The sequence below is a fragment of the Natator depressus genome, chromosome 14, assembly GCF_965152275.1.
Source record: "Natator depressus isolate rNatDep1 chromosome 14, rNatDep2.hap1, whole genome shotgun sequence".
In the NCBI taxonomy this organism is placed as follows: Eukaryota; Metazoa; Chordata; order Testudines; family Cheloniidae; genus Natator; species Natator depressus.
Window position 1 is genome coordinate 43,260,237 of NC_134247.1, and position 22,444 is coordinate 43,282,680.

At 51.2% G+C, this 22,444-nt stretch overlaps 2 protein-coding genes across 2 annotated transcripts in view; one reads left to right on the forward strand and one right to left on the reverse strand.

Annotated features, from left to right (window-relative positions):
• The first annotated feature begins 1,333 nt into the window (after positions 1–1,333).
• LOC141998061 (killer cell lectin-like receptor subfamily F member 1) overlaps positions 1,334–22,444 on the forward strand; it is a 93,379-nt gene continuing 72,268 nt past the window's right edge. The window contains exons 1-5 of the mRNA XM_074970698.1: positions 1,334–1,418; positions 5,851–5,949; positions 10,239–10,379; positions 14,716–14,870; positions 15,558–15,670. Coding sequence (XP_074826799.1) covers positions 1,334–1,418; positions 5,851–5,949; positions 10,239–10,379; positions 14,716–14,870; positions 15,558–15,670 — 593 coding nt within the window. The remainder of the gene's footprint in view (positions 1,419–5,850; positions 5,950–10,238; positions 10,380–14,715; positions 14,871–15,557; positions 15,671–22,444) is intronic.
• Positions 16,731–22,049, reverse strand: LOC141998797 (C-type lectin domain family 2 member D-like). Its single transcript, XM_074971779.1, is given in 5 exon segments — positions 16,731–16,881; positions 19,384–19,487; positions 20,126–20,313; positions 21,445–21,536; positions 22,003–22,049. Coding segments are annotated over 5 exon segments (582 nt in total).

Here is a 22,444-nt window from a genome sequence, read left to right on the forward strand (position 1 = left end):
GGGACGGCGAGCGGAGCGGCTGGTGGAGCAGAGCAGTTTGTTGGAGGCCTAGAGCAGCCCATGGGGCGGCTGGTGGAGCGGAGCCCCATGGAGAGGTGGGGCCATCAGCTTTGGACCATGTAAGGTGCCCCTTAAGCCCCCCCAATCCCCCAGGTTGGGAGGTTGGGAGGTAAAACTCTGCAGATAAACTTTTGAACTCTGGGGCTGCCCTGACCAAGGACAGAGACTTTTGGGTCTTGAGACTTTGGGTGATTTTGGGTTGCTGGACTCAAGAACCAAAGGGGAAGGACATGCCGCAATTTGCTTGGGGTGGGTTTTTTGCTCATGGGTTGTGTTATGAATCCTGTTCATGGTGTTTCCCCAACATAATGCCACATCGTTTCTCTCTGTTATTAAAAGACTATGTGCTTGCGAGAGGGGAAGAATTGCCTCTTGGAGGCGCCCAGCGGGGGTGGTATAGATTTGTCCCAGGTCACTGGGTGGGGGCTCAAGCTGGTTTTCCATTGTCTTATTGGAATGGATCCCCTAGATACTGAACCCGGCCCTTGTTGCTGCCAGCTCTGACGGGCAGAAGGGTTACAGCTGCATATCACATTGTGTGGTGTTTGACCAGCCCCTGCTGCAACAATCCAGGAGATAAATAAAGAGGTTATGTCCCCAGGGGAAGGTCCCTCCTAACGCCCCTCCACCACCTCCTCCCTCCTTGACACAACACAACCTTAACTCTGCCCTCTTTGAGCCCTGCCTCAGCCTGCCACTAACACGCATAACAGCACTCTGCCCTCACACGTCCTACAGGACACGCTGAGCACAAAGCCCGAGAGCGCGGGAGGACAGAGTACTACAAATGGGGACACGGAACAGTGATTTATACAGGTCCATACATCCCCTCCCGCTCTGCCCCTCAATGGTCTGGGGGGGGCATTTCTGAGTTTCCCAGAATGCACTGCTTCTGGGGGCTGAGCTGAGAAGAGCGGGACCGGTACCTAGAAGACATTGCAGTGGAAATGGTTTAGGAGGCCACTAGTGCGGACACAGGGCGAACGTGCATTGGTTTGAAACCCAGTTCAGCACAGCCAGCCAGGGGGCCCTGACCCGGTTGTATTCAAAGCCGTTCTGCCCAACCAGTTCAGGTCTCCAGCACAGGCCAGGGGAGGGTGGAGGAGAGATCTAGCTAAGACCACATGCGCTCGGTACCTGCATTTCCTGTGTGGTTTCCCTTGAACGGTCAGCACTCGTGGGAGCTCTGAGCTGCACAGAGCAAGTCTGATGGCCAATTAATGGGGGGCCTCCTTTCCCCGCTCTGAGCACCCGCTGGGAACACGCTTGGCCAATGGAGGACGAAGAGGGCTATATGGTATTAAACCTCCGGCCGAAGCAGAGACATCCAGGCCGCCCCCCGGGAGCTGGGCCCCAAGGTAAGTGACTGAGCATCCTCCCGGGGCATCTACTTTCATAACACAACAATTGCAGGGTGCGCCTGGGGCCTCAAAGAGACCCAAGGGAGCTGAAATTTACTGGGACCTGGACACCCAACTCCACTGGACGGCTCTGACAGTCCCAGCCTGGACCTTTACATGCCGCATGTCAGAGAGGGAATGAGGGAAAGTGTCCCAGGATGAGCAGACAATCCATAAAGTGAAGCACAACTCCCTGCAGGAGAGGGTGAGTGAAGATACTCCCTGTATTTCCAATATCACCGCTAAGGGCTTGATCTGGCTAATACTTACTCATAGGTGTAGGATTTACTACCGTGAGTAGCACAATTGACTTCTGGCATTTTCTTCAGCATTAGAATAATAGAATCATAGAAGATGAGGGTTGGAAGAGACCTCAGGAGGTCATCTAGTCCAACCCCCTGCTCAAAGCAGGACCGATCCCCAATTAAATCATCCCAGCCAGGGCTTTGTCAAGACGGACCTTAAAAACCTCTAAGGAAGAAAATTCCACCACCTCCCTAGGGAACCCATTCCAGTGCTTCACCACCTTCCTAGTGAAAACGTTTTTCCTAATATCCAACCTAAACCTCCCCCACTGCAATTTCAGACCATTACTCCTTGTTCTGTCATCTGCTACCACTAAGAACAGTCTAGATCCATCCTCTCTGGAACCCCCTTTCAGAAAGTTGAAAGCAGCTATCAAATCCCCCCTCATTCTTCTCTTCCGCAGACTAAATAATCCCAGTTCCCTCAGCCTCTCCTCATAAATTATGTGTTCCAGTCCCCTAATCATTTTTGTTGCCCTCCGCTGGACTCTTTCCAATTTTTCCACGTCCTTCTTGTAGTGTGGGGCCCAAAACTGGACACAATACTCCAGATGAGGCCTCACCAATGCCAAATAAAGGGGAATGATCACATCCCTCAATCTGCTGGCAATGATCCTACTTAGACAACCCAAAATGCCGTTAGCCTTCTTGGCAACAAGGGCACACTGTTGACTCATATCCAGCTTCTCGTCCACTGTAACCCCTAGGTCCCTTTCTGCTGAACTGCTGCCGAGCCACTCGGTCCCTAGTCTGTAGCAGTATGTGGGATTCTTCCATCCTAAGTACAAGACTCTGCACTTGTCCTTGTTGAACCTCATCAGATTTCTTTTGGCCCAATCCTCTAATTTGTCTAGGTCCCTCTGTATCCTATCCCTACCCTCCAGCGTATTTACCTCTCCTCCCAGTTTAGTGTCATTTGCAAACTTGCTGAGGGTGCAATCCACGCCATCCTCCAGATCATAAATGACGATATTGAACAAAACCGGCCCCAGGACTGACCCTTGGGGCACTCCGCTTGATACCGGCTGCCAACTAGACATGGAGCCATTGATCACTACCCGTTGAGCCCGACAATCTAGCCAGCTTTCTATCCACCTTATAGTCCATTAATCCAGCCCATACTTCTTTAACTTGCTGGCAAGAATACTGTGGGAGACCATGTCAAAAGCTTTGCTAAAGTCAAGGAATAACACGTCCACTGCTTTCCCCTCATCCACAGAGCCAGTTATCTCGTCATAGAAGGCAATTAGGTTAGTCAGGCATGACTTGCCCTTGGTGAATCCATGCTGACTATTCCTGATCACTTTCCTCTCATCTAAGTGCTTCAGAATTGATTCCTTGAGGACCTGCTCCATGATTTTTCCAGGGACTGAGGTGAGGCTGACTGGCCTGTAGTTCCCCGGATCCTCCTTCTTCCCTTTTTTAAAGATGAGCACTACATTAGCCTTTTTCCAGTCGTCCGGGACCTCCCCCGATCGCCATGAGTTTTCAAAGATAATGGCCAATGGCTCTGCAATCAATCCACCAACTCCTTTGGCACCCTCGGATGCAGTGCATCCAGCCCCATGGACTTGTGCTCGTCCAGCTTTTCTAAATAGCTCTGAACCACTTCTTTCTCCACAGAGGGCTGGTAACCTTCTCCCCCATGCTGTGCTGCCCAGTGCAGCAGTCTGGGAGCTGACCTTGTTCGTGAAGACAGAGGCAAAAAAAGCATTGAGTACATTAGCTTTTTCCACATCCTCTGTCACTAGGTTGCCTCTCTCATTCAGAAAGGGGCCCACACTGTCCTTGATCTTCTTCTTGTTGCTAACATACCTGTAGAAACCCTTCTTGTTACTCATAACATCCCTTGCTAGCTGCAACTCCAGGTGTGATTTGGCCTTCCTGATTTCACTCCTGCATGCCCAAGCAATATTTTTATACTCCTCCCTGGTCATTTGTCCAAGCTTCCACTTCTTGTAAGCTGCTTTTTTGTGTTCAAGATCAGCAAGGATTTCACTGTTAAGCCAAGCTGGTTGCCTGCCATATTTACTATTCTTTCTACACATTGGGATGGTTTGTCCCTGTAACCTCAATAAGGATTCTTTAAAATACAGCCAGCTCTCCTGGACTCCTGTCCCAGTCATGTTATTCCCCCAGGGGATCCTACCCATCAGTTCCCTCAGGGAGTCAAAGTTGGCTTTTCTGAAGTCCGGGGTCCGTATTCTGCTGCTCTCCTTTCTTCCTTGTGTCAGGATCCTGAACTTGACCATCTCACAGTGCAATTGCACACTGGGAAAGTATCAAACCAACAAAGCACCCAGTAAATGTTAGGGCTACAACAAATCCACAGGTGTGGTGCTTGACTGACCCCCAGTAAGTGTATTTTCATTGGACATTGAATACAAACAATGGGATAAGACGACACTGCTGTGACAGACAATGGAAAATGCCCCGTAGCTTTATTAGGAAATCTGAATGTGCACCATCATTCAGGAGGTTCCCACAGCGTAGGATCTGGGTCTAAACGAAGGCTGACGCTGCATTTGCCGTAAGGACGAGGTAGCCAGACAATGTTGCACCAATTTAATGTGAACATCAATGGTCACAGCTGTTAATTCTTTCCTTCCTTTCCAGGCTAGGACCTGGGAAATACCGCAATAAATCTCCCCATGTAGTTGTTTGAATTTTTAACCACAACTATAGTTGTGTTTGGGCCCCTTTTGTGCTGACTTTCTGCAAATAGCCCAGCTCACAAGCTGCTGGGCAGGAATAATTGCTTGGAAACGGGGCTTTTTCAGGCAAATATTGGAGACGCTCCATAGCAAAGGGCATTGTCGGTTTCCAGGCCGTGGAGGAAAGGGTGTCTTTGGGGGGCAGGGAAGGAAGTGTGGCACAGCGCCATCGGGTGGTCACTGCAGGTATCTCTCAGGATGGGCAGTGGCAGGAGGGAGCAGGCTCGAGAGACACCTGGGGTCGGTCTACACCCTGCAGCTGGGAGCGTGTCTCCCAGCCCCGGTAGACAGACACGCACTAGCTGTGGTTGAGCTAGTTCATTAAAAATAGCCATGTGGACATTGCTGCCCAGGGCAGCCCACCTGAGCCCTGGCCCCCTGGGTCTGAGCTCGGGTGGCTAGCTTGAGCCACCACCCACGCCGCACCATCCGCACGGCTGTTTGTACCATGCTAGCTCCAGCAGAGTGACTGCATGTCTGTCTCCCCGGGCTGGGAATCCTACCTCCGGCTGCAGTGTGGACCCACCCTTGGAGCCGGCGGTCCAGGGTTCTCTGAGCGTGGCTGCTCCTGCTGGGGCGAGGAGAAGCATAACCCACCGAGGGGCTGTGCTGGACCCAGAGGGGAATGTGTCCCCGAGTGCTTCCCCAGCAGGGACCCTAGAAGTCCGTTTGCCACGGAAAAAGATGGAATTTGTGAGTGTGTGTGTGTGTGTGGGGGGGGGGGTTACAGAGAATCTTTAGTTTATACATTTTGTGAAAAAAAGAAACCATATATTAACTCTTCACTCAATTTGACCAAGTCACAGCATCATTTATTCAGTGCATGCAACTGCCCCTTCTGGTGGTTGATTTTTGAAAGCGCTTTAAATTGACGCAGCTAAACACACTCCAATAAACCGCTTCCGGCGCAGAGAGGTTACTCAGAGGCATACAGGGGCTTGTGTTTTAATGCAGCTCAACTTTCATGTCAGCCGCCGGGACTAACTCAGTACAAGAATAATGTTCCTATAAAAGCAATTTTAGCTTTATTCTTTGTGCATTTTTTAAAAAAAAGAAACCCACAGTTTTCTGAAAATATTGACTAGAGCCATAGAAGTAAGAAATACAAATGGCAATTCTAGTCAATTTATTTTATTGTAATGATTGATGGCACTGGTAGGCTTCGAACTTGTTTAAAACTTGTAAATATATCAACAAAACATGGCGTTCAACTCATACCTCTGTATATTGTGGCTCGGGAAAAGAAAGTTCAACGTGTCATTTTAATCGCGGGAAAACGAGGATTTTTGTGGTTTTTTAAGCAGAGAATTTGGGGGGTGGGCTTATCACGGAAAACTAGGATCCCTGGTCACCAAACACTGACTCTTCCAGGTTCCCCTCAGAACCCGCAGTGGATCTGGGTCGCCCTAGGGCTGGCTGGGGCTGGGTGCCTTGCCCTGCTGGGAGCTGTGATCGCGCTGGCTGTTTGGGGTGAGTAACTCGAGGCTGCCGAGGCATTAGCGCAGACATACGTACGTTGCTTGTACTTGAGGGTCACTTCCTTTGTCGTTTGTGTTGAGCTCACTGCATCCACGAGGGGCTCCTGGCAGCCTGCCCCTCTCCCCACTGCAGGGACTCCCTACAGCCCCACCCCCTCCCTCATCCTATCTATATGCCCCCCATGTTCCTCGCCCCCTCATTTCATTGTCCCCCATCCTTCCCCTTCCATGGCAAGAGCTCTCTGTGTCCCCCATGTCCCTCGCCCCACAGAGCATTGTCCCCCATTCTCCCCTCCATGCCAGGGGCAGTGTCTGTCCCCCCTTTCCCTCTTGCTCCTTGCCAGGGGTTCTGCACATCTGCCTCATTCCTCCCTCCCCGCATACCAGGGTCACACACTGTCTCTCTCCCCTGCCCCTCATAACAGGTTCTGTGTGTTCCCCTCATTTCCAGGTCCCCACTTTCCCCTCCTAGATTTTCCCCCTGGCCAGGTTTTCCCAGGATCGTCCCTTTGTTGAGGTCACCATCCTGGGAGATCTGCCCACGTGCTCAGTGCACGCTGCCAGCTGTCCGGTTTTATGGGCTCAGGATCACCCTGGGTATTTTTACCACAGAGGTGGCAATCTTCCCCCATGACCCCATCTCCACTCCAGGTCTCTGCTTCCCCACCGCCACCACCCCATCCCTCTCGTCCCCACTCCGCTTTCCCATTACAAACCATCCCTGCAAAAGGCTCGTATTTCTGCTGGAGGCCAGGCTACAGACAGCGTCTGCATGCAGCAAGTTAAGCTGCTGCTTGCGATCGGTGCAGGGGATGCCAGAGAGACTTTCTGCCTGCGGCACCCGGCAGCCTGGGAGCCCTGATTTTCCACTGAATCCGGCTTTCCGATTTGCACCAGAATCAGTCGGATTCTGCCCAACAGTCCCTGGAATGGCGGGATGGGTCGGATGCACCGTTCCAAAGTTATCACGTTACAAACAGAGAAATGCCGCCACGCTGGCTCCAGGCCCTCACCCCAGTGCAGCAGCGCCAGGGGGCACAGGCGAGGGCGGGGCTGCACAAACATACCACGAGACAATCCCTGCTCCCAGGTGCTCAGAGTCCAGCTAAGCACCATGAATTCCCCCCTCTTCCACAACCCCGCTGCGAGTCCAGCTCCGAGTCCAGTCCATGTGTGAATGGCGTCCTGGACACTCAGTTGCCACCCTGTGGGTCAAATGTTATGCCAGCAGGTGCAGTTAGGAGCTTAGTACGTGACACTCGTGAGCGGAGGGGGACAGCGTCACTGTTCCACACGCAGGGGAGGTGGAAGACCCGGACTGTGTGTAACCCCCCTGCCAGGGGGTGTCAGCAGCAACAAGGGCTGGGTTCAACATCTAGGGGTTCCTCTTAACAACACAAATCAGAACTGGCTTGAGCCCCCAGCCAGTAATCTTGGAAAACTAAACATCCTCAGGCTTTTCTAAGAAACAACACTTCCCACGCGCCAGCACTGAGCCTGTACAACAAACACAAACTTTTAGTGAAAGGGAACCCAGCATTAATTTGGGAAAACACCCCTGCCACAATTGGAAAGTGCAAACACCCACCCCACCGTACGCTGGGCAGTGTCTTTTGCCTCCATTTCCCACTGTGTGATGTGAAAGTCGGATGAACAAACATGCCACTCCCCACTCCCTCCACTGCACCCCACTCACAGCTGCTGGCCTTAGTCAGCGCAGACCCAGAGTTCAGAGGTGCAGTCACATGGGTTCCCCTCCCACCTCTAAAACAGGAGGGGGCCATGGACCAAACGGGCTCATTGCCACTTCTGCGATGCCATGCTCTGACGCACCCCACGACCCAGCCCAGCTCTTAGTGATTTCAGCTGTTAGCGATCGCTACTGCCTCTTCGCTGGCTTTCACTGCAGTACTGTGCTCACAGCACGGTCAGCCCCTCGGCCCGCTCAGCAGTGACCTCAGCTCTAGTCATCACTGAACGGAAACAAGGACTCTCTGTTGAGTTCAGTCAGCTCTGCTTTTAAACACTGGAGACGGGAGAGTCAAACGGTGGCTAAGGGTGTGTCTACACTGCAATTAAACACTGTGACAGGGTCGGGCCAGATGGCTACAGGAGAGTAATAGAAGGCAGATGTGTTAGCCCCAGGTTAAGTAGGTCCCTTTTCCCTGGGTAAGGTAATATGGAAGATTCCAGAACAATCAGGAACCTTCTGGAGACAATTAAGACAGACAGGCTGATTAGAACACCTGCAGCCAATCAAGAAGCTGCTAGAATCAATTAAGGCAGGCTAATCAGGGCACCTGGGTTTAAAAAGGAGCTCACTTCAGTTTGTGGCGCGCATGTGAGGAGCTGGGAGCAAGAGGCACTAGGAGCTGAGAGTGAGAACGCGGACTGTTGGAGGACTGAGGCGTACAAGCATTATCAGGAACCAGGAGGAAGGTCCTGTGGTGAGGATAAAGAAGGTGTTGGGAGGAAGCCATGGGGAAGTAGCCCAGGGAATTATAGCTGTCGTGAAGCTGTTCCAGGAGGCACTCGAGACATCTGCATTCCACGGGGCCCTGGGCTTGAACCCAGAGTAGAGGGCGGGCCGGGGTTCCCCCCTAACCTCCCAACTCCTGGTCAGACACAGGAGGAGTTGACCTGGACTGTGGGTTCACGAAAACGGCCAAACTGAGGGCTGCCGTGAAGCTCCAAGGCGAGCAAATCCGCCAATAAGCGCAAGACCCACCGAGGTAGAGGAGGAACTTTGTCACAACACCCACCGCCGGCCTGGGACATTTGGGCACAGCAGTGGCTCTGGGACTCTGCCCACGGGTCGAGTCCCAGATCCCAGGTTACAGCTGCACCCTGTGTACCTACGTTGCCATTTTACAGTCCTGCAGCCCAAACCCAAGGCAGCCGACACAGGCATTTAACTGCTCCGTAGACATACCCTGACTCTTCAGACAGAAACCTCACCCACAGACAGTCATCCCTCCACTCTACCCCCACTCTCAACTTCAGTGGGATTTGGCATCCCGACCCCCTGCTTAGCAGGTGAGGTTCAAGTGAGGGTGACCCCCTCAATCAGGGCAGGCTAAGCCCAGTTCTGCTGCCCTTTAATCAGGAGAACAACATTTCATTACCCTGCGTTCAAATTTAAACATTTTTATTAACGCTAATGTTAAAATTATCCAATACGCAGGTTAAGGAAAGAGTGTCTGTACATCTGGCTATAATGCTTAAATGATCCAAAAATACAAAGTTTGGTTTAACAATCATAAAATACATATAGTCCATAATCTGCAGTATCCCAAATTTAGGTTAATAAATTTACCAATACAGTTCAGATATTAGCATTCAAATATTCGGGTACATCACTCATAAAAGAAAAGGAGGACTTGTGGCACCTTAGAGACTAACCAATTTATCTGAGCATGAGCTTTCGTGAGCTACAGCTCGCTTCACTCATAAAAGGTTACACTAAGAGTAGCTTGCGAAAGCAAATATAGCAATGCGTGTAGATTGTCCCACAGCAGTTGAGAATTTAGGTTAGGTTGTCCCTCAGTAAATAGGTTTCAGAGTAGCAGCCGTGTTAGTCTGTATTCACAAAAGGAAAAGGAGGACTTGTGGCACCTTAGAGACTAACCAATGTATTTGAGCATAAGCTTTCGTGAGCTACAGCGTCCGATGAAGTGAGCTGTGGTTCACGAAAGCTTATGCTCAAATAAATTGGTTAGTCTCTAAGGTGCCACAAGTTCTCAGTAAATACAAACCATCGGGGAAGTATTCCAGTTACTTCCCTGCCTTCGCTTCTCAAGGGCACTCCAGCTCCTCTCTCCTGGTATTGCCGATGTGCGGTGCTGTGTTCTAAATAGATGTCCCTTCACCACCTGATGGCCTCTGAGACCATGAGTTGCCGCACCAGCCAAGCATAGCGCTGACCGATGCCGCAATCCCACAACACTAGAGCAATTTATAACCCAGCACCCGCCAAAATTGGTCACTTTGGCAAAGCAGGTCTGTCTGCTGAAGGGCTAGGCAGAGTAGGTGTGTCTAGACAAATACATTCTGCTCCTGAGGTCTTTCCCCCCAGTTCATCACTAGATGTCAGGGGAGAGCTCATGCTGACCCTGCTCACAGGCATAGTGAATGAGATTCTTTCTCTGCCCCTGGTCTAGCTGTGATGGTCACTTGATGATTTTACTCCCTCCCCCGGCTGGTTTTTAATCCCTAAGTAGTTGCCTTAGAAGTGACTGTGATGCTGTTTTGAAGTTTCCCAGTCGCCCGTCTCATGTGAAGGACAGACCAGAGGATATGCAAACACATCGGAGAATGATGGTACCAGAATCATCAGTAGCCTGGACTGCAGCTCCTGCCTGGACGATTTCCGGTCTGGCTTGAAATCAATCCTGTGTGAACCCCACCATGGCAGCTTGGCAGGTAACCCCGGCTCCTGCTGTGCAGGAACCGCAAGTCACTCTCCCTGGAAGAATTTGCAGGACTCTCCCTGTGACTGAAAACCCAGGCACGTGTTAAAGGGACACTGTCAGCTTGAAATATAATGGGCCAGATTCTCATTTGCACCAAGGTCCCTTTATTTACACCACTCCAGCATTGCCATCCCCTAAGGTTCAAAAATCATGAGTCAGGCCCTCAAAAATCATAAGATTTGAGAAAAATAACACTTTGGGGGGCTTGGGGGTTTTTGTTTTTCGTTACTAACTTTCTGGTTTCTGAGCTTCGAGGTCGCACTAAAGTCACATTTTCAAGCTTTTCTTTTTTTTTAAAGTGAAATTCTCACAATCCCCTGACTCCAAGAGCTGGGGCTCAAAGGAAAAACACCAAATATCATTAAACTTGTGATTAAAATGTGAGAGTTGGCAACACAGCCACTTGGGCAGTGAGAAGGAGGCTAAACGTAGGAGGAAAGTTACAGTTTCCAGGGGGAACATGTTTATTTTAACCAAAAACTGGAAAATTTCAACTGAAACATTTTCTGCAGTGATTTTCATTCTGAAAAAAGGCCATTTTTTGGGTCAAGAAAAGTGGATGGAAAATTTTCAATCAATTCTGCTCGTAACTACAGCAGGAGAACAATGTTCCGCCACCAGGGTGATGTTTCAGTTGATGGGGGGAGAGGGGGTGGGGGGGGAGACACCTTTCAATCTGCTTGAATGCTCCGGGTGCCGTTGTGATGCGCTGTCACCCCCAGCGCCCCTGTCTTCTTTCACTGCATCTATCCCAGGGGGTGGCGCAAGACCCAGGCTGTGGCTCCCTTTGTCTGTACCCCTGTGGCCGGGTTCCTCTCCCTTCTCGGGGGCAGCGGTGTTGTGGCCGGGCTGGTCCCAGAATGTGAGAGAGACAAGGCGGGGAGCTGACAGCTTTTCTTGGACCAACTTCTGGTGGTGAAAGGTGCAAACTCTGGAGCTCCACAGAGCTCTTCTTCGGGTTTCCTCTGATGTCCTCCCCCAGCCCTGAAGACGAGCTCTGTGGAGCTCCGAGTTTGTATCTTCCACCAATGGAAGTTAGCCCAGGAACAGAAATTACCCAGCTGGTCTCTCTCTTTCCTTGTTGCCATCCTCCTCTTTATCTCCACCTGTTTCACATCAGATGTTCAGGCTGGGAGCTCTTTGTGGCAGAGATCGTCTTACTATCTGTGCGCAGCATCCCTAGACCAACCCCTAACCCGATCCAGGACAGGAACCTCTCAGCTCGACCCTATTTCTTTCCACTGCAGTCCTGCCTCAGGGATCGAGGCCCCATTGTGCCAGATGCCATCAAAAACACATCACAAAAAGACAATCCTTTCCCCAGGGAGCGTGCAGGCGAAGCACAATAAGCAATTCTCAGCCGCTTGTGCAGAGGAGCAGCAGTGACCTCTAGTGGGAAGAGGAATTCCCATTGCTGGAGCACAGACAATCATAACAATAGTGTAATAAAGAATACAACTGCTCGAGAGGTTGGATCCCAAAGGGCTTTACCAACCAAGCCGTACTTATGGGAATTCTTACCCCCCCTATTGACATGCAGCCACCTCTGGGGTGAAACTCCACAACTGTTCAGCAGCACACAACACCGGCAGACGATGTCTTAGGGGAATGGTTGAAGCAGAATCCACTCGCCTATTGGAATTTCACAGGGCATTTGAGGGAGGCAAATTGTAGTCCCCCGAACTGTCATTTGAACCGACTCAGGTCTCCCCCATTAAAGAAGAGCCATAGGATTTGTAATGACCATAATGGGACCTTGCTTTTAACTCCCAGCTGAATCCTGACACCAGCAGAGGTAACAGCGCCCCCAGCTGCCAGGTTGAGTCTCTGAATCATAGAATACCAGAGTTGGAAGGGACCTCAGGAGGTCATCTAGTCCAACCCCCTGCTCAAGCAGGACCAATCCCCAACTACATCATCCCAGCCAGGGCTTTCTCAAGCCTGACTTTAAAAACTTCTAAGGAAGGAGATTCCACCACCTCCCTAGGTACATTTGAATGCACCAAGCCAGAGATTCCTCCCAGCCAATGATTCCTACATCGAGCCCAGAACTTGTGACTGAGTTAGAGCAGATCGTTCGTAAGAGAGCAACTCCGTGTAAAGACTTGGAGTGAATTCTCTCCTCTCCGGCCTCCCAGCACCTTGCTTTCCTGACCTATAGTGTGCCCGGCTGTTTGAGTGCTGACCCTGAGAAAAGCCCTCACGAGTACATTGAGCCTGAAGGCTTTTTACTAGGGCTGGCAAGCGATTAAAAAAAATAATCGTGCTTAATCGCACTGTTAAACCATAAGAGACTATCATTTATTTAAATATTTTTGGATGTTTTCTACATTTTATATATATATTGCTTTCAATTACAACAGAATACAAAATGTACGGTGCTCACTTTATATTTTTGGTTACAAATATTTGCACTGTAAAAAACAAAAGAAAGAGAATATTTCCATTCACCTAACACAAGTACTGGAGTGCAATCTCTTTATCATGGAAGTTGAACTTACAAATGTAGCATTATGTACAAAAAATAACTGCATTCAAAAATAAAACAATGTAAAACTTTGAAGCCTACAAGTCCACTCAGTCCTACTTCAGCCAATCGCTCAGACAAACAAGTTTGGTTACAATTTGCAGGAGATAATGTTGCCCACTTCTTATTTACAATATGACCTGAAAGTGGGAACAGACCTTTGCATGGCACTGTTGTAGCCGGCATCACAAGATATTTATGTGCCAGATGCGCTAAAGATTCATATGTCCCTCCATGCTTCGAACACCATTCCAGAGGCCATGCGTCCATGCTGATGATGGGTTCTGCTCGATAACGATCCATGGCAGAGCGGACCGAGGCATGTTCATTTTCATCATCTGAATCAGATGCCACCAGCAGAGGGTTGATTTTCTTTTTTGGTGGTTTGGGTTCTGTAGTTTCCGTATCAGAGTGTTGCTCTTTTAAGGCATCTGACAGCATGCTCCATGCCCCGTCCCGATCAGATTTTGGGAGGTACTTCAGATTCTTAAACCTTGGGTTGAGTGCTGAATCTATCCTTAGAAATCTCACACTGGTACCTTCTTTGCATTTTGTCAAATCTGCTGTGAAAGTGTTCTTAAAATGAACATGTGTTGGGTCATCATTCGAGACTGCCACAGCATGAAATATAGGACAGAATGTGGGTAAAACAGAACAGGAGACATTCAATTCTCCCCCAAGGAGTTCAGTCACAAATTTAATTAACGCATTTATTTTTTTTAATGAGCATAATCAGCATGGAAGCATGTCCTCTGGAATGGTGGCCGAAGCATGAAGGGGCAGATGAATGTTTAGCATATCTGGCACATAAATACCTTGCAATGCCGGCTACAAAAGTGCCATGCAAATGCCTGTTCTCACTTTCAGGTGACATTGTAAATATGAAGGGGGCAGCAGTATCTCCTGTCAATGTAAACAAAACTTGTTTGTCTTAGCGATTGGCTGAACAAGAAGTAGGACTGAGTGGTCTTGTAGGCTCTAAAGTTTTACGTTGTTTCGTTTTTGAGTGCAGTTATGTAAGAAAAAAATCCACATCTGTAAGTTACACTTTCACGATAAAGAGATTGCACTACAGTATTTGTATGAGGTGAATTGAAAAATACTATTCCTTTTATCATTTTTACAGTGCAAATATTTGTAATCAAAAATAATCATGTAAAGTGAGCACTGTGCCCTTTGTATTCTGTGTTGTAATAGCAATCAATATATTTGCAAATGTAGAAAAACATCCAAAAATATTTAATCGATTTCAATTGGTATTCTATTGTTTAACAGTGTGATTAATCACGATTAATTTTTCTAATCACAGTTAATTTTTTGAGTTAATCACGTGAGTTAACGGCGATTAATTGACAGCCCTGCTTTTTACACGACTGTAGGGGACACTTCAGCAATGTCTAGAACTCGAGCTGATACGCTGTAAGCCTAGTTCATGAAAAACGTGAAAAGAAATGACAGTTTGACGTCCTTTGAAGGAAGGAGAAAAGTGAAAGTCGTCCCCCACTTTTCAAATGGAGGGAAATGTTAAGAGTAAATGTTTATTTCCCCTCCAAAACTGAATGAAATCCTCCCTCCCACCCTCAAAACCAGTAAGTCCACTCCCCCCATCAAAAAATGAAAAATGGCAATCAAAATAAAAACTTTCATTTGGGTCAAAATGGCATTTTCCATTAAAAACAACTTTGAACAAGAGTTTTCATCCAGCTGCAGTTTGAAGGTTCAGGATTAATGACCCCTCGGTTCCCATCTCTCCCTCCAGAGGGATCCGGGTGCAAACTCTGCCCCAGGGACTGGCTGCTGCACGGGGACAAGTGCTACTGGCTGTCTAAGGAGCGTAAAGACTGGACTGGGAGCCGTGACGCCTGCTCGGGGAAGAGCTCTCGCATGCTCGTGATCCAGAACTGGGAGGAGATGGTAACAGAAAATACAGGCTCATCCAACTCCAGCTGGGGAAAGACGTGTGTCACTAGTTACAATCCCAGTGTAGCCTGACTCTACCACCCCCCCACAAATCAAACTCCACACTGGGGTGTTTTCTGCCCTTCTGGGGGTCTGGCTTATTAACATACAGTTCAGAACAAGAACCCCACAGCTTTCCCACCCCAGACTGCCCAGCTGGCTCCTGCAGGCGTTTCACTCCCAGGCCCTCTGTCTGAGAGCTCAGCAGAGCCTTCTGCACAGAGCTACTCACACAAACCTCCTACCCCATCAAATCTCTTCCTGCCCAGACTGGCTGCCCTTGTAGCCCCACCAGGCCTGGCTCCTGGTCACCTGCTCCCATCCCCTTTGCCTCTGAGTCCAGGGGCACCTAGTCACAGGTGAGGCTCAACCCAGGACTCCCTTAAAGGGCCAGCTCACCCTGTGACACCAAGGACGGGTACTGATGTTACCATGTCTGCATAGAGAGAGCCACGTTTACCTGCCCTGGGACCCTGCCCGCCCAGGGGAGAGGGTGAACTAACTCAGGGGCTGGTGGGGTCTCCTGCTGGCATTATGGGCAGAGCTACTGAAGGAGAGAGCAGGCATTTCATGGGATCACTAAGGGAATTCTAGCATGTTACAGGATACTCATCCCCACCCCCTCTGCTTTGCACATCACAGGATTTCATACAAGATGTTGTACAAGATGCAAACTACATCTGGATTGGCCTTAAAGTGACACCCCCAGGGCGGAAATGGCCCTGGGTGGACGGTTCCCCATTAGATCCAGTGCGGTGAGTGCTGCCTGACGTTTACTCTTTGAGATGTTTGGGGAAAGCTCCCATTGTATAACTTGCTAACGTTGAATGTCCAACGTCTGTTTGAGGCCTGGTCTACACTGAAAAGTCTTCCCAGCGTGACTACGTTGGTTAAGGGTATTTTTCCTAGCAGAGGGGTGCCAGCAAAGGCCCTAGTGTCGCGGCAGCTCTACGAATGTCTCTGTGTGTAGAGCAGTGTAGCTTAGGGGGACCAGGGGAGCCGGCCTGAGCGATAGTGGTAGAAGCACGTGTGTATGGATAGAACTGTACTTATCCTTAGGGGACCAGCTATTTCCCTCTTTCCATTGTGAAAACTGAGCATTTATTCCTGTTGTTTCCTATCTTTTAACCAGTTACTGATCCATGAGAGGTTTCAGAGTAGCAGCCGTGTTAGTCTGTATGCGCAAAAAGAAAAGGAGGACTTGTGGCACCTTGGAGACTAACCAATTTATCTGAGCATAAGCTTTCGTGAGCTACAGCTCACTTCATCGGATGCATACTGTGGAAAATACAGAAGACGTTTTTATACACACAAACCATGAAAAAATGGGTGTTTATCACTTCAAAAGGTTTTCTCTCCCCCCACCCCACTCTCCTGCTGGTAATAGCTTATCTAAAGTGATCACTCTCCTTACAATGTGTATGATAATCAAAGTGGGCCATTTCCAGCTCAAAGCCAGGTTTTCTCCCCCCCCTGTCCCCCCCCCACACACAAACCCACTCTCCTGTGCTTCTGCGGGGCAATGTCAGGGCAGTGAAAGCGGAGGCTGGTGCCTTGGCTCAGTTCGGCAGAGTTCCTGGTGCAGCTGAGGAGGGGTAGGAAAGGCTGGATTTGAGCCGTTCCACTGGCGGAAAAAGAGACGGCACGGCTGGGGGAACAAGATGTAGAAACAGCGTCTCTGGTTTTCACCTGAGTCCACAGTGCTCTGCCCAGTAATGCGCAGAGCATTCCCCGATATTCCGGAATTGCTCAGATGTGATGGTCACAAGAAATCACAGTCCGGCTTTTCCAGGGCTAGATTCTATAATACTCTTGTTACCAGCCCCCTTCCACGGCAGCCTCCTGTGCCTGTGTAAATGCATCAGGTTTGGTGCAGATCCAGGGTTTCTCACTGCTGCATTGCAAGCTGCTGACCGCACTCAGACCGTTCAGATACGCGCAGTCTCCTCCTTCTCCTATCGGAAACCTGCAAGACAGAAGCCAGGGAGCTGGTGTCAGGCAGGAGTTGGACATTTCCCATCAGTCACAGGCAGGGAGAGACGCTCTCGCACAGTGCAGGGAGCTGCTGCACTCACAGCCCCTCACGATTCCCCTTCCTGCACCTGCCACAGGCCCCAGCTAGAAAGGGGGCAGTGGGGCAGCAAGGCCAGGAAAAGTTCGAAGATCAACTGACCTCCATGGAGCATTTATGCCGGGTGGGTATTAACCCAGTTCCTACTCTTCCCCCCCCCCCGCACACCCAGCTGGGTCTGGATGGGCCCCTGCAGGCCCAACCCACCCAAACTGCCCCGGGCGCAGGTTCCAGGTGACTCTCAGCGTGGCGAGGAGCAGCAGTAACGCCGCACAGAAGAGCTGGGTCCAGGGCTCCCTGGACAGTTTACATCAGCTCTCAGGCCAGAGGCCTCTCAGGACAGGCTGTATTGCAGGGGGCGGCTGGAGTGAAATGCCAGCAGCACAAACCCAGCGGCCAAGGGGTGACCCCAGCCACTCACACAGAGCTTCCCGTGAGAGCTGGAGGCCAGCGCTTCCCACCTGGGAACAGGGTGGGGTCCGGGCCCACAGGCAAATCCTCCCCCTGGTCCCATCCTGGCTACTCACAGTAGTCATGTGCTGGGCTGGGAGGAGACCCAGCACTACCCTTTGGGCAGGCCAGGATCTCCCTGCCCTCAGGCCACCAGCCTCTGGCTCGGGGTGAGATCTGTCCCAGAGAAGGGAGAACCCAGCCCAAAGCCACCTGAGCAGATGGCTGTGGGTGGCTCCCCCACCCGCATCACCCCCAGAAGAGCTCTGAGGGGATGGCAATGATGCACCCAGAGCCTTCTGCTGGGGCGGGCGCCCACAGGGTGGCAGATTTCAGGGTTAACACCCCACTGAGATGCCTGTTTACCCAGTTCGGGTAATTGGCGTCACATTAGCTATCCTCCAGTCATCTGGAACAGAAGCTGATTTAAATGACACCTCAATCTGGGACAGTTCCTCAGATTTGTCACCTAAAAAGGATGGCTCAGGTTTGGGAATCTCCCTCACATGCTCAGCTGATGCAAACTGATGCAAAGAATTCATTTAGTTTCTCTGCAATGGCATGGTGCCAGCTGCGGTGTGGACAGACCCCAAACAGGCCTGCTAACAGATGGGCTCATGATGCAATCACAAAGACAGACTGCTGCCGACATCAGGGCATCCTTGCTGGAATATGTGAAAATATCTGACTGGGATCAAACAACAAGTCATCAACTGACTTGTTTTCTAAGCCTCCTCTGGGCACATTTTCCAGCTTCCCATCAATTGCAAAGGGATTTTTTAAAAATGCCATTCAGCTGTAAGTACCTAAGACTGGCCACATGGGTCAGACCAATGGTCCATCTAGCCCAGTGTCCTGTCCTCCGATACTGGCCAGTGGTAGGTGCTTCCGAGGGAATGAACAGAACAGGGTCAGGATCGAGTGATCCATCCCATTCACACCCAGCTTCTGGCAGTCAGATGTTTATGGACACTCAGAGCATGGGGCTGCATCCCTGACCTTCCTGGCTGATAGGAACTGGTCGAGCTATCCTCTGTGAACTGATCTACTTCTTGTTTGAACAGAGTTATACTATCGGCCTTCACAACGTCCCCTGGCAACAAGCTCCACAGGTTGACTGTGTGTTGTGTGAAGAAATACTGCCTTTGGTTTGTGTCAGACCTGCTGCCTATTCATTGAATTGTGTGACCGCTAGGTCTTGCCTTACATGAAGGAGTAAACAACACTTCCCTCTTCACTTTCTCGACCCCACTCATGATTTTATAGACCTCTTATATCCCTCCCCTTAGTCGTCTCCCCTCATATGGAAGCTGTTCCATCTCTCTAATCCTATGGGGATAGTTGAAAACCCCCATTATTATTGGGTTTTCTGCTTTTGTAGCCTCTCTAATCTCGGTGAATTTCAGTCACCATCCTGGTCAGTAGTATATTCCTGCTGCTAGATTCTTATTCTTCAAGTGTGGAATTCCTATTCTTTAGAGATGCTAGATACAGTTGGGTTCGTTTAAAGATTTTTACTGTACTTTACTCTATGCTTTCCTGGACATGTAGTGCCAGTCCCCGGCCAGCGTGACCTACTCTGCCGTTCTTTCAGTGCTGATGGTCCAGGGTCAAACCCTGCTATCGGCTCAACTGGGGTTTGGTTATTTGATCACACCCACATCCCACTGAAATCCCTCTTGGGATGTCGTCTGGGCCATCTCTACTGTACCCCCGTTCTCATGGCAGCCCCAGGCACTAAGCATTTGTGACTATCAGGCATCTTTAACGCAGATGGCCCCACTAAAGCCAGACAGATCTGAAAGCTTTGGCCAGTCTCCAAGCAGACAACACTTGCTTCCACCCATCACTAATACGCAGAGTACAGAGCACTGACTGGTGAGTCGGCTGAACTCGCTATCTCAGACGCCAGGGACCCAAAGCCCAGGGAATTCACAGAGGACTTACAGGTTGTTGAATTTGGTGCCATTGGCCCATTTCCAGAGCTGCCCAGGGTCCCTCTGGAGGCCAATCCAGTGGTCAAATTTGCCTTTATAGCGCCGCAGGAAAGCCTAAAAACAGCAGAGGGAGAGGTGGGGTCAGAGCACAGGCTCTGTGCACCAGAGACTCACAGGGATACTCTGAAGGGCTCTGCTTTCAGGGAACGGCTGGGGATTTTCACCTCCCTCTTGCCCAGCTCTGGGTAATTCAGTATTACCTTTCCCATCCCAAACCTCACCTCGCCTTACAGAACAGCTGAGCTCCCCTCCCCATCACAGGGGAAGGGGAAGGAAAGAGCCCAGCTGAGCTCAATAAGGGATGCTGGGAAGGGCCAGGGATGAGAGAAGAGCCACCAAATCCTCAGCCAGAAGGGGCCAGGGCTAAGAGGAGCCCCCCCATCCTCATCTGGCTACCCAAGAGCACTGGCTCTTCAAGTCAATCTGGGATCTCAGTACCCCTTTGGCCCCATGCCACCCAGAAGACACTCAATCCAGCCTAGCCCGAGAGAGGGGCGGTCTCCTTTTGAGAGGGCTAACAGTGAGCAATCCCTGCAGTCAGACATGGACACTAGAGGTGCCCCGGGCCAGCCAGCCAGGCCTGGCATTCAGCAACTGGAAGCTCATTTACTCAGAGCTGCTCCTCGAGCCCAGGTTCTCCTGCAGCAGCTGCTGAGCCAAGACCAGAACGTTGCAATTCGAACATCTCTCACCATTTCCTGCTCACTGCTGATCTCAGCCAGGGAGGCGCTGAGCGCAGAGCAGTAGGTCAGGCTGTAGGTCCAGTTCCTTTCGGCCTCAGAGAAATAGTAGCATTTCCCTCAGTATCCGATCCAGCCGTCTGGACACGTGGGGCCAGCAGGGGGGCCCAGATCAGCTGACGGAAGCTGAGGTCTCCACACTGAGAATGAGACAGTGACACGTGGTGTGAGTGAGACCCGCCACCCGCCAACGAGGAGAACATGGGGAGATCAGCCCCTGCGCCCCAGGCTTCTGAGACACCTCGAACCAGGGTGGGTACTGAAAGACCGTGAGGGAGCCAGGAGGACGCTGGGAATCCAGCCCCAGAGGGGGGTTATCTGACTCTGGTCTCCCTCTCTTGGGTTCACATTCAACAGGGATGCAGCTGACAAACCGCTCATGCCATGAAGCCCAGGACAGAGAGCTGGGCCCAAGCTCAGTGTTACAACACGGGGTGGGCAGAGAGCTGCAGAGGGAGGGGACAGTTACCAGGGGGCCAGCAGGGGGGCAATAATTAATGGGTAGGAGATTAACTTCAACATGATTTGCCAGGTCTAGTACCCCAAGGAGTTCTGCTAGCCTGGACTGCTGCCCCCTCCCCCTGCTCTGCGCTTTGCTTCCCTGGACAGGCAGGTTGAGATGAAGATGGGAACAAACTCCCTTCCCTTCAGGAGACCGAACGCCCGCTGCCCGGCCTGTCCAGCGCAGCCAGCCAGGTTCACGGTCACCATAAACAGCTGCCATCTGCGCTCGCACACGCTGTCTGTGCAGGCGGGGACGTCAACAGCGCGACGAGACCCTGCCCTGCCGAGGTCACCAAGGGGTGGGTTTCACACTGCGTTAAGGGAGGTGTCGGTACTGCGTTCCACGGCTCCTTTCAGTGACACGCCAGCACCTGCCCAGCACTGGGCACGACCCGGGGATGCAGGAAGGCCAGGCTGGCACCTCAGGGCGACACGCTGCAGGCAGAGGGCCCAGCTCATTGCTGCCCTGCACCGTCAATCACCCCCACTCTGCACGGGTATCAGTGACCGTGCCTGGGGCCCGGCAACAGTCACTTGGACCCAAATGCTCAGAGATGGGCCGGGGGGAGCTAATTTCAGTCCCGACACAAAGAGTGCCCAGGTGCAGGGGTCTGGGAGGGAGCAGGAGGGGGGTCTTGGAGGAACATCCCCCAGGAATCCTCTGTCCCAGGGGCAGAAGCCAGACAGGCCAGGAGGAGAGACTGACTGTGGTGGCTCCAGGGGGAATGGGATGTGCAGAGAGGAGGAAGGGAAGGGTGAGAACTCACCTGCCAGGACAGTAACAGTGATGATGAGACTTAACGACACAACTGCGAGGGCGACTGCGAGCACAATTGTACATTTCTTGTAGTTCCATTTCCTGCAGTTGCGACAAGGGTCTGAAACAGAAAGACTCGTCAGGCAGGGCCGCGAGGACACGTCTCCCCGACAGCCCCAGGGCTGGAGCTGCCTTAGAACAGTGGTTCTCACCTACCGGTTCGTGTACCCCTGGGGGTAAGCAGAGGTCTTCCACGGGGCACATCAACTCATCGAGAGATTTGCCGAGTGTTACGACAGGCTACATAAAAAGCACTAAGTCAGTACAAGCTAAAATTTCCTACAGACAATGACTCGTTTATACTGCTCGACAGACTATACACGGAAAGGTTCAGCGTTGATAGTCCAATTGATCTATTTCATAATTAAATACGCAACAACGAGAGAGTCAGCAATTTTTCAGGAATAGTGGCTGTGACACGTTTGTATTTTTATGTCCGATTTTGGAAGCAAGTTGTTTTTAAGTGAGATGAAACTTAGGAGAGTGCAAGACAAATCAGCCTTCTGACAGTGGGACAGTCCTCTGGAAAGGTTGAGAACCACTGGACTCGAACATGCACCGTTCTGCCGATTGCTCCTTCCCTCAGACGCTCTGGGAGAGGAGCCTGGAGGGCCAGGCCGGCTGGGGCTGGCAGAACAGCCCCTCCTTCCCCTCAGCCCAGTGCCCTCCCCTGGGCACCCCCAGCCAGGCTGTCACGGGGCCTGGTGAGCTCAGGGTGGCAGGAGCCTGGTGAGCATGTTCTGGTGGCAGGAGCTCAAGCTGCCCCCCATCCCCACCCCCATTCTGCCCCCTGCCGAGCGCTGGCTGGGCCCACACTGCCGAGTGCCCCTGTCCCCGCACACTGGGGTCTCACACTGGCCATACACAGCAGAAGGGGGGAGAACGAACCAGGCAGAGATGGGCCAGGGCTGTCACAGGGGGTCTGACACACCCAGCCCAGGAGGGCCCTG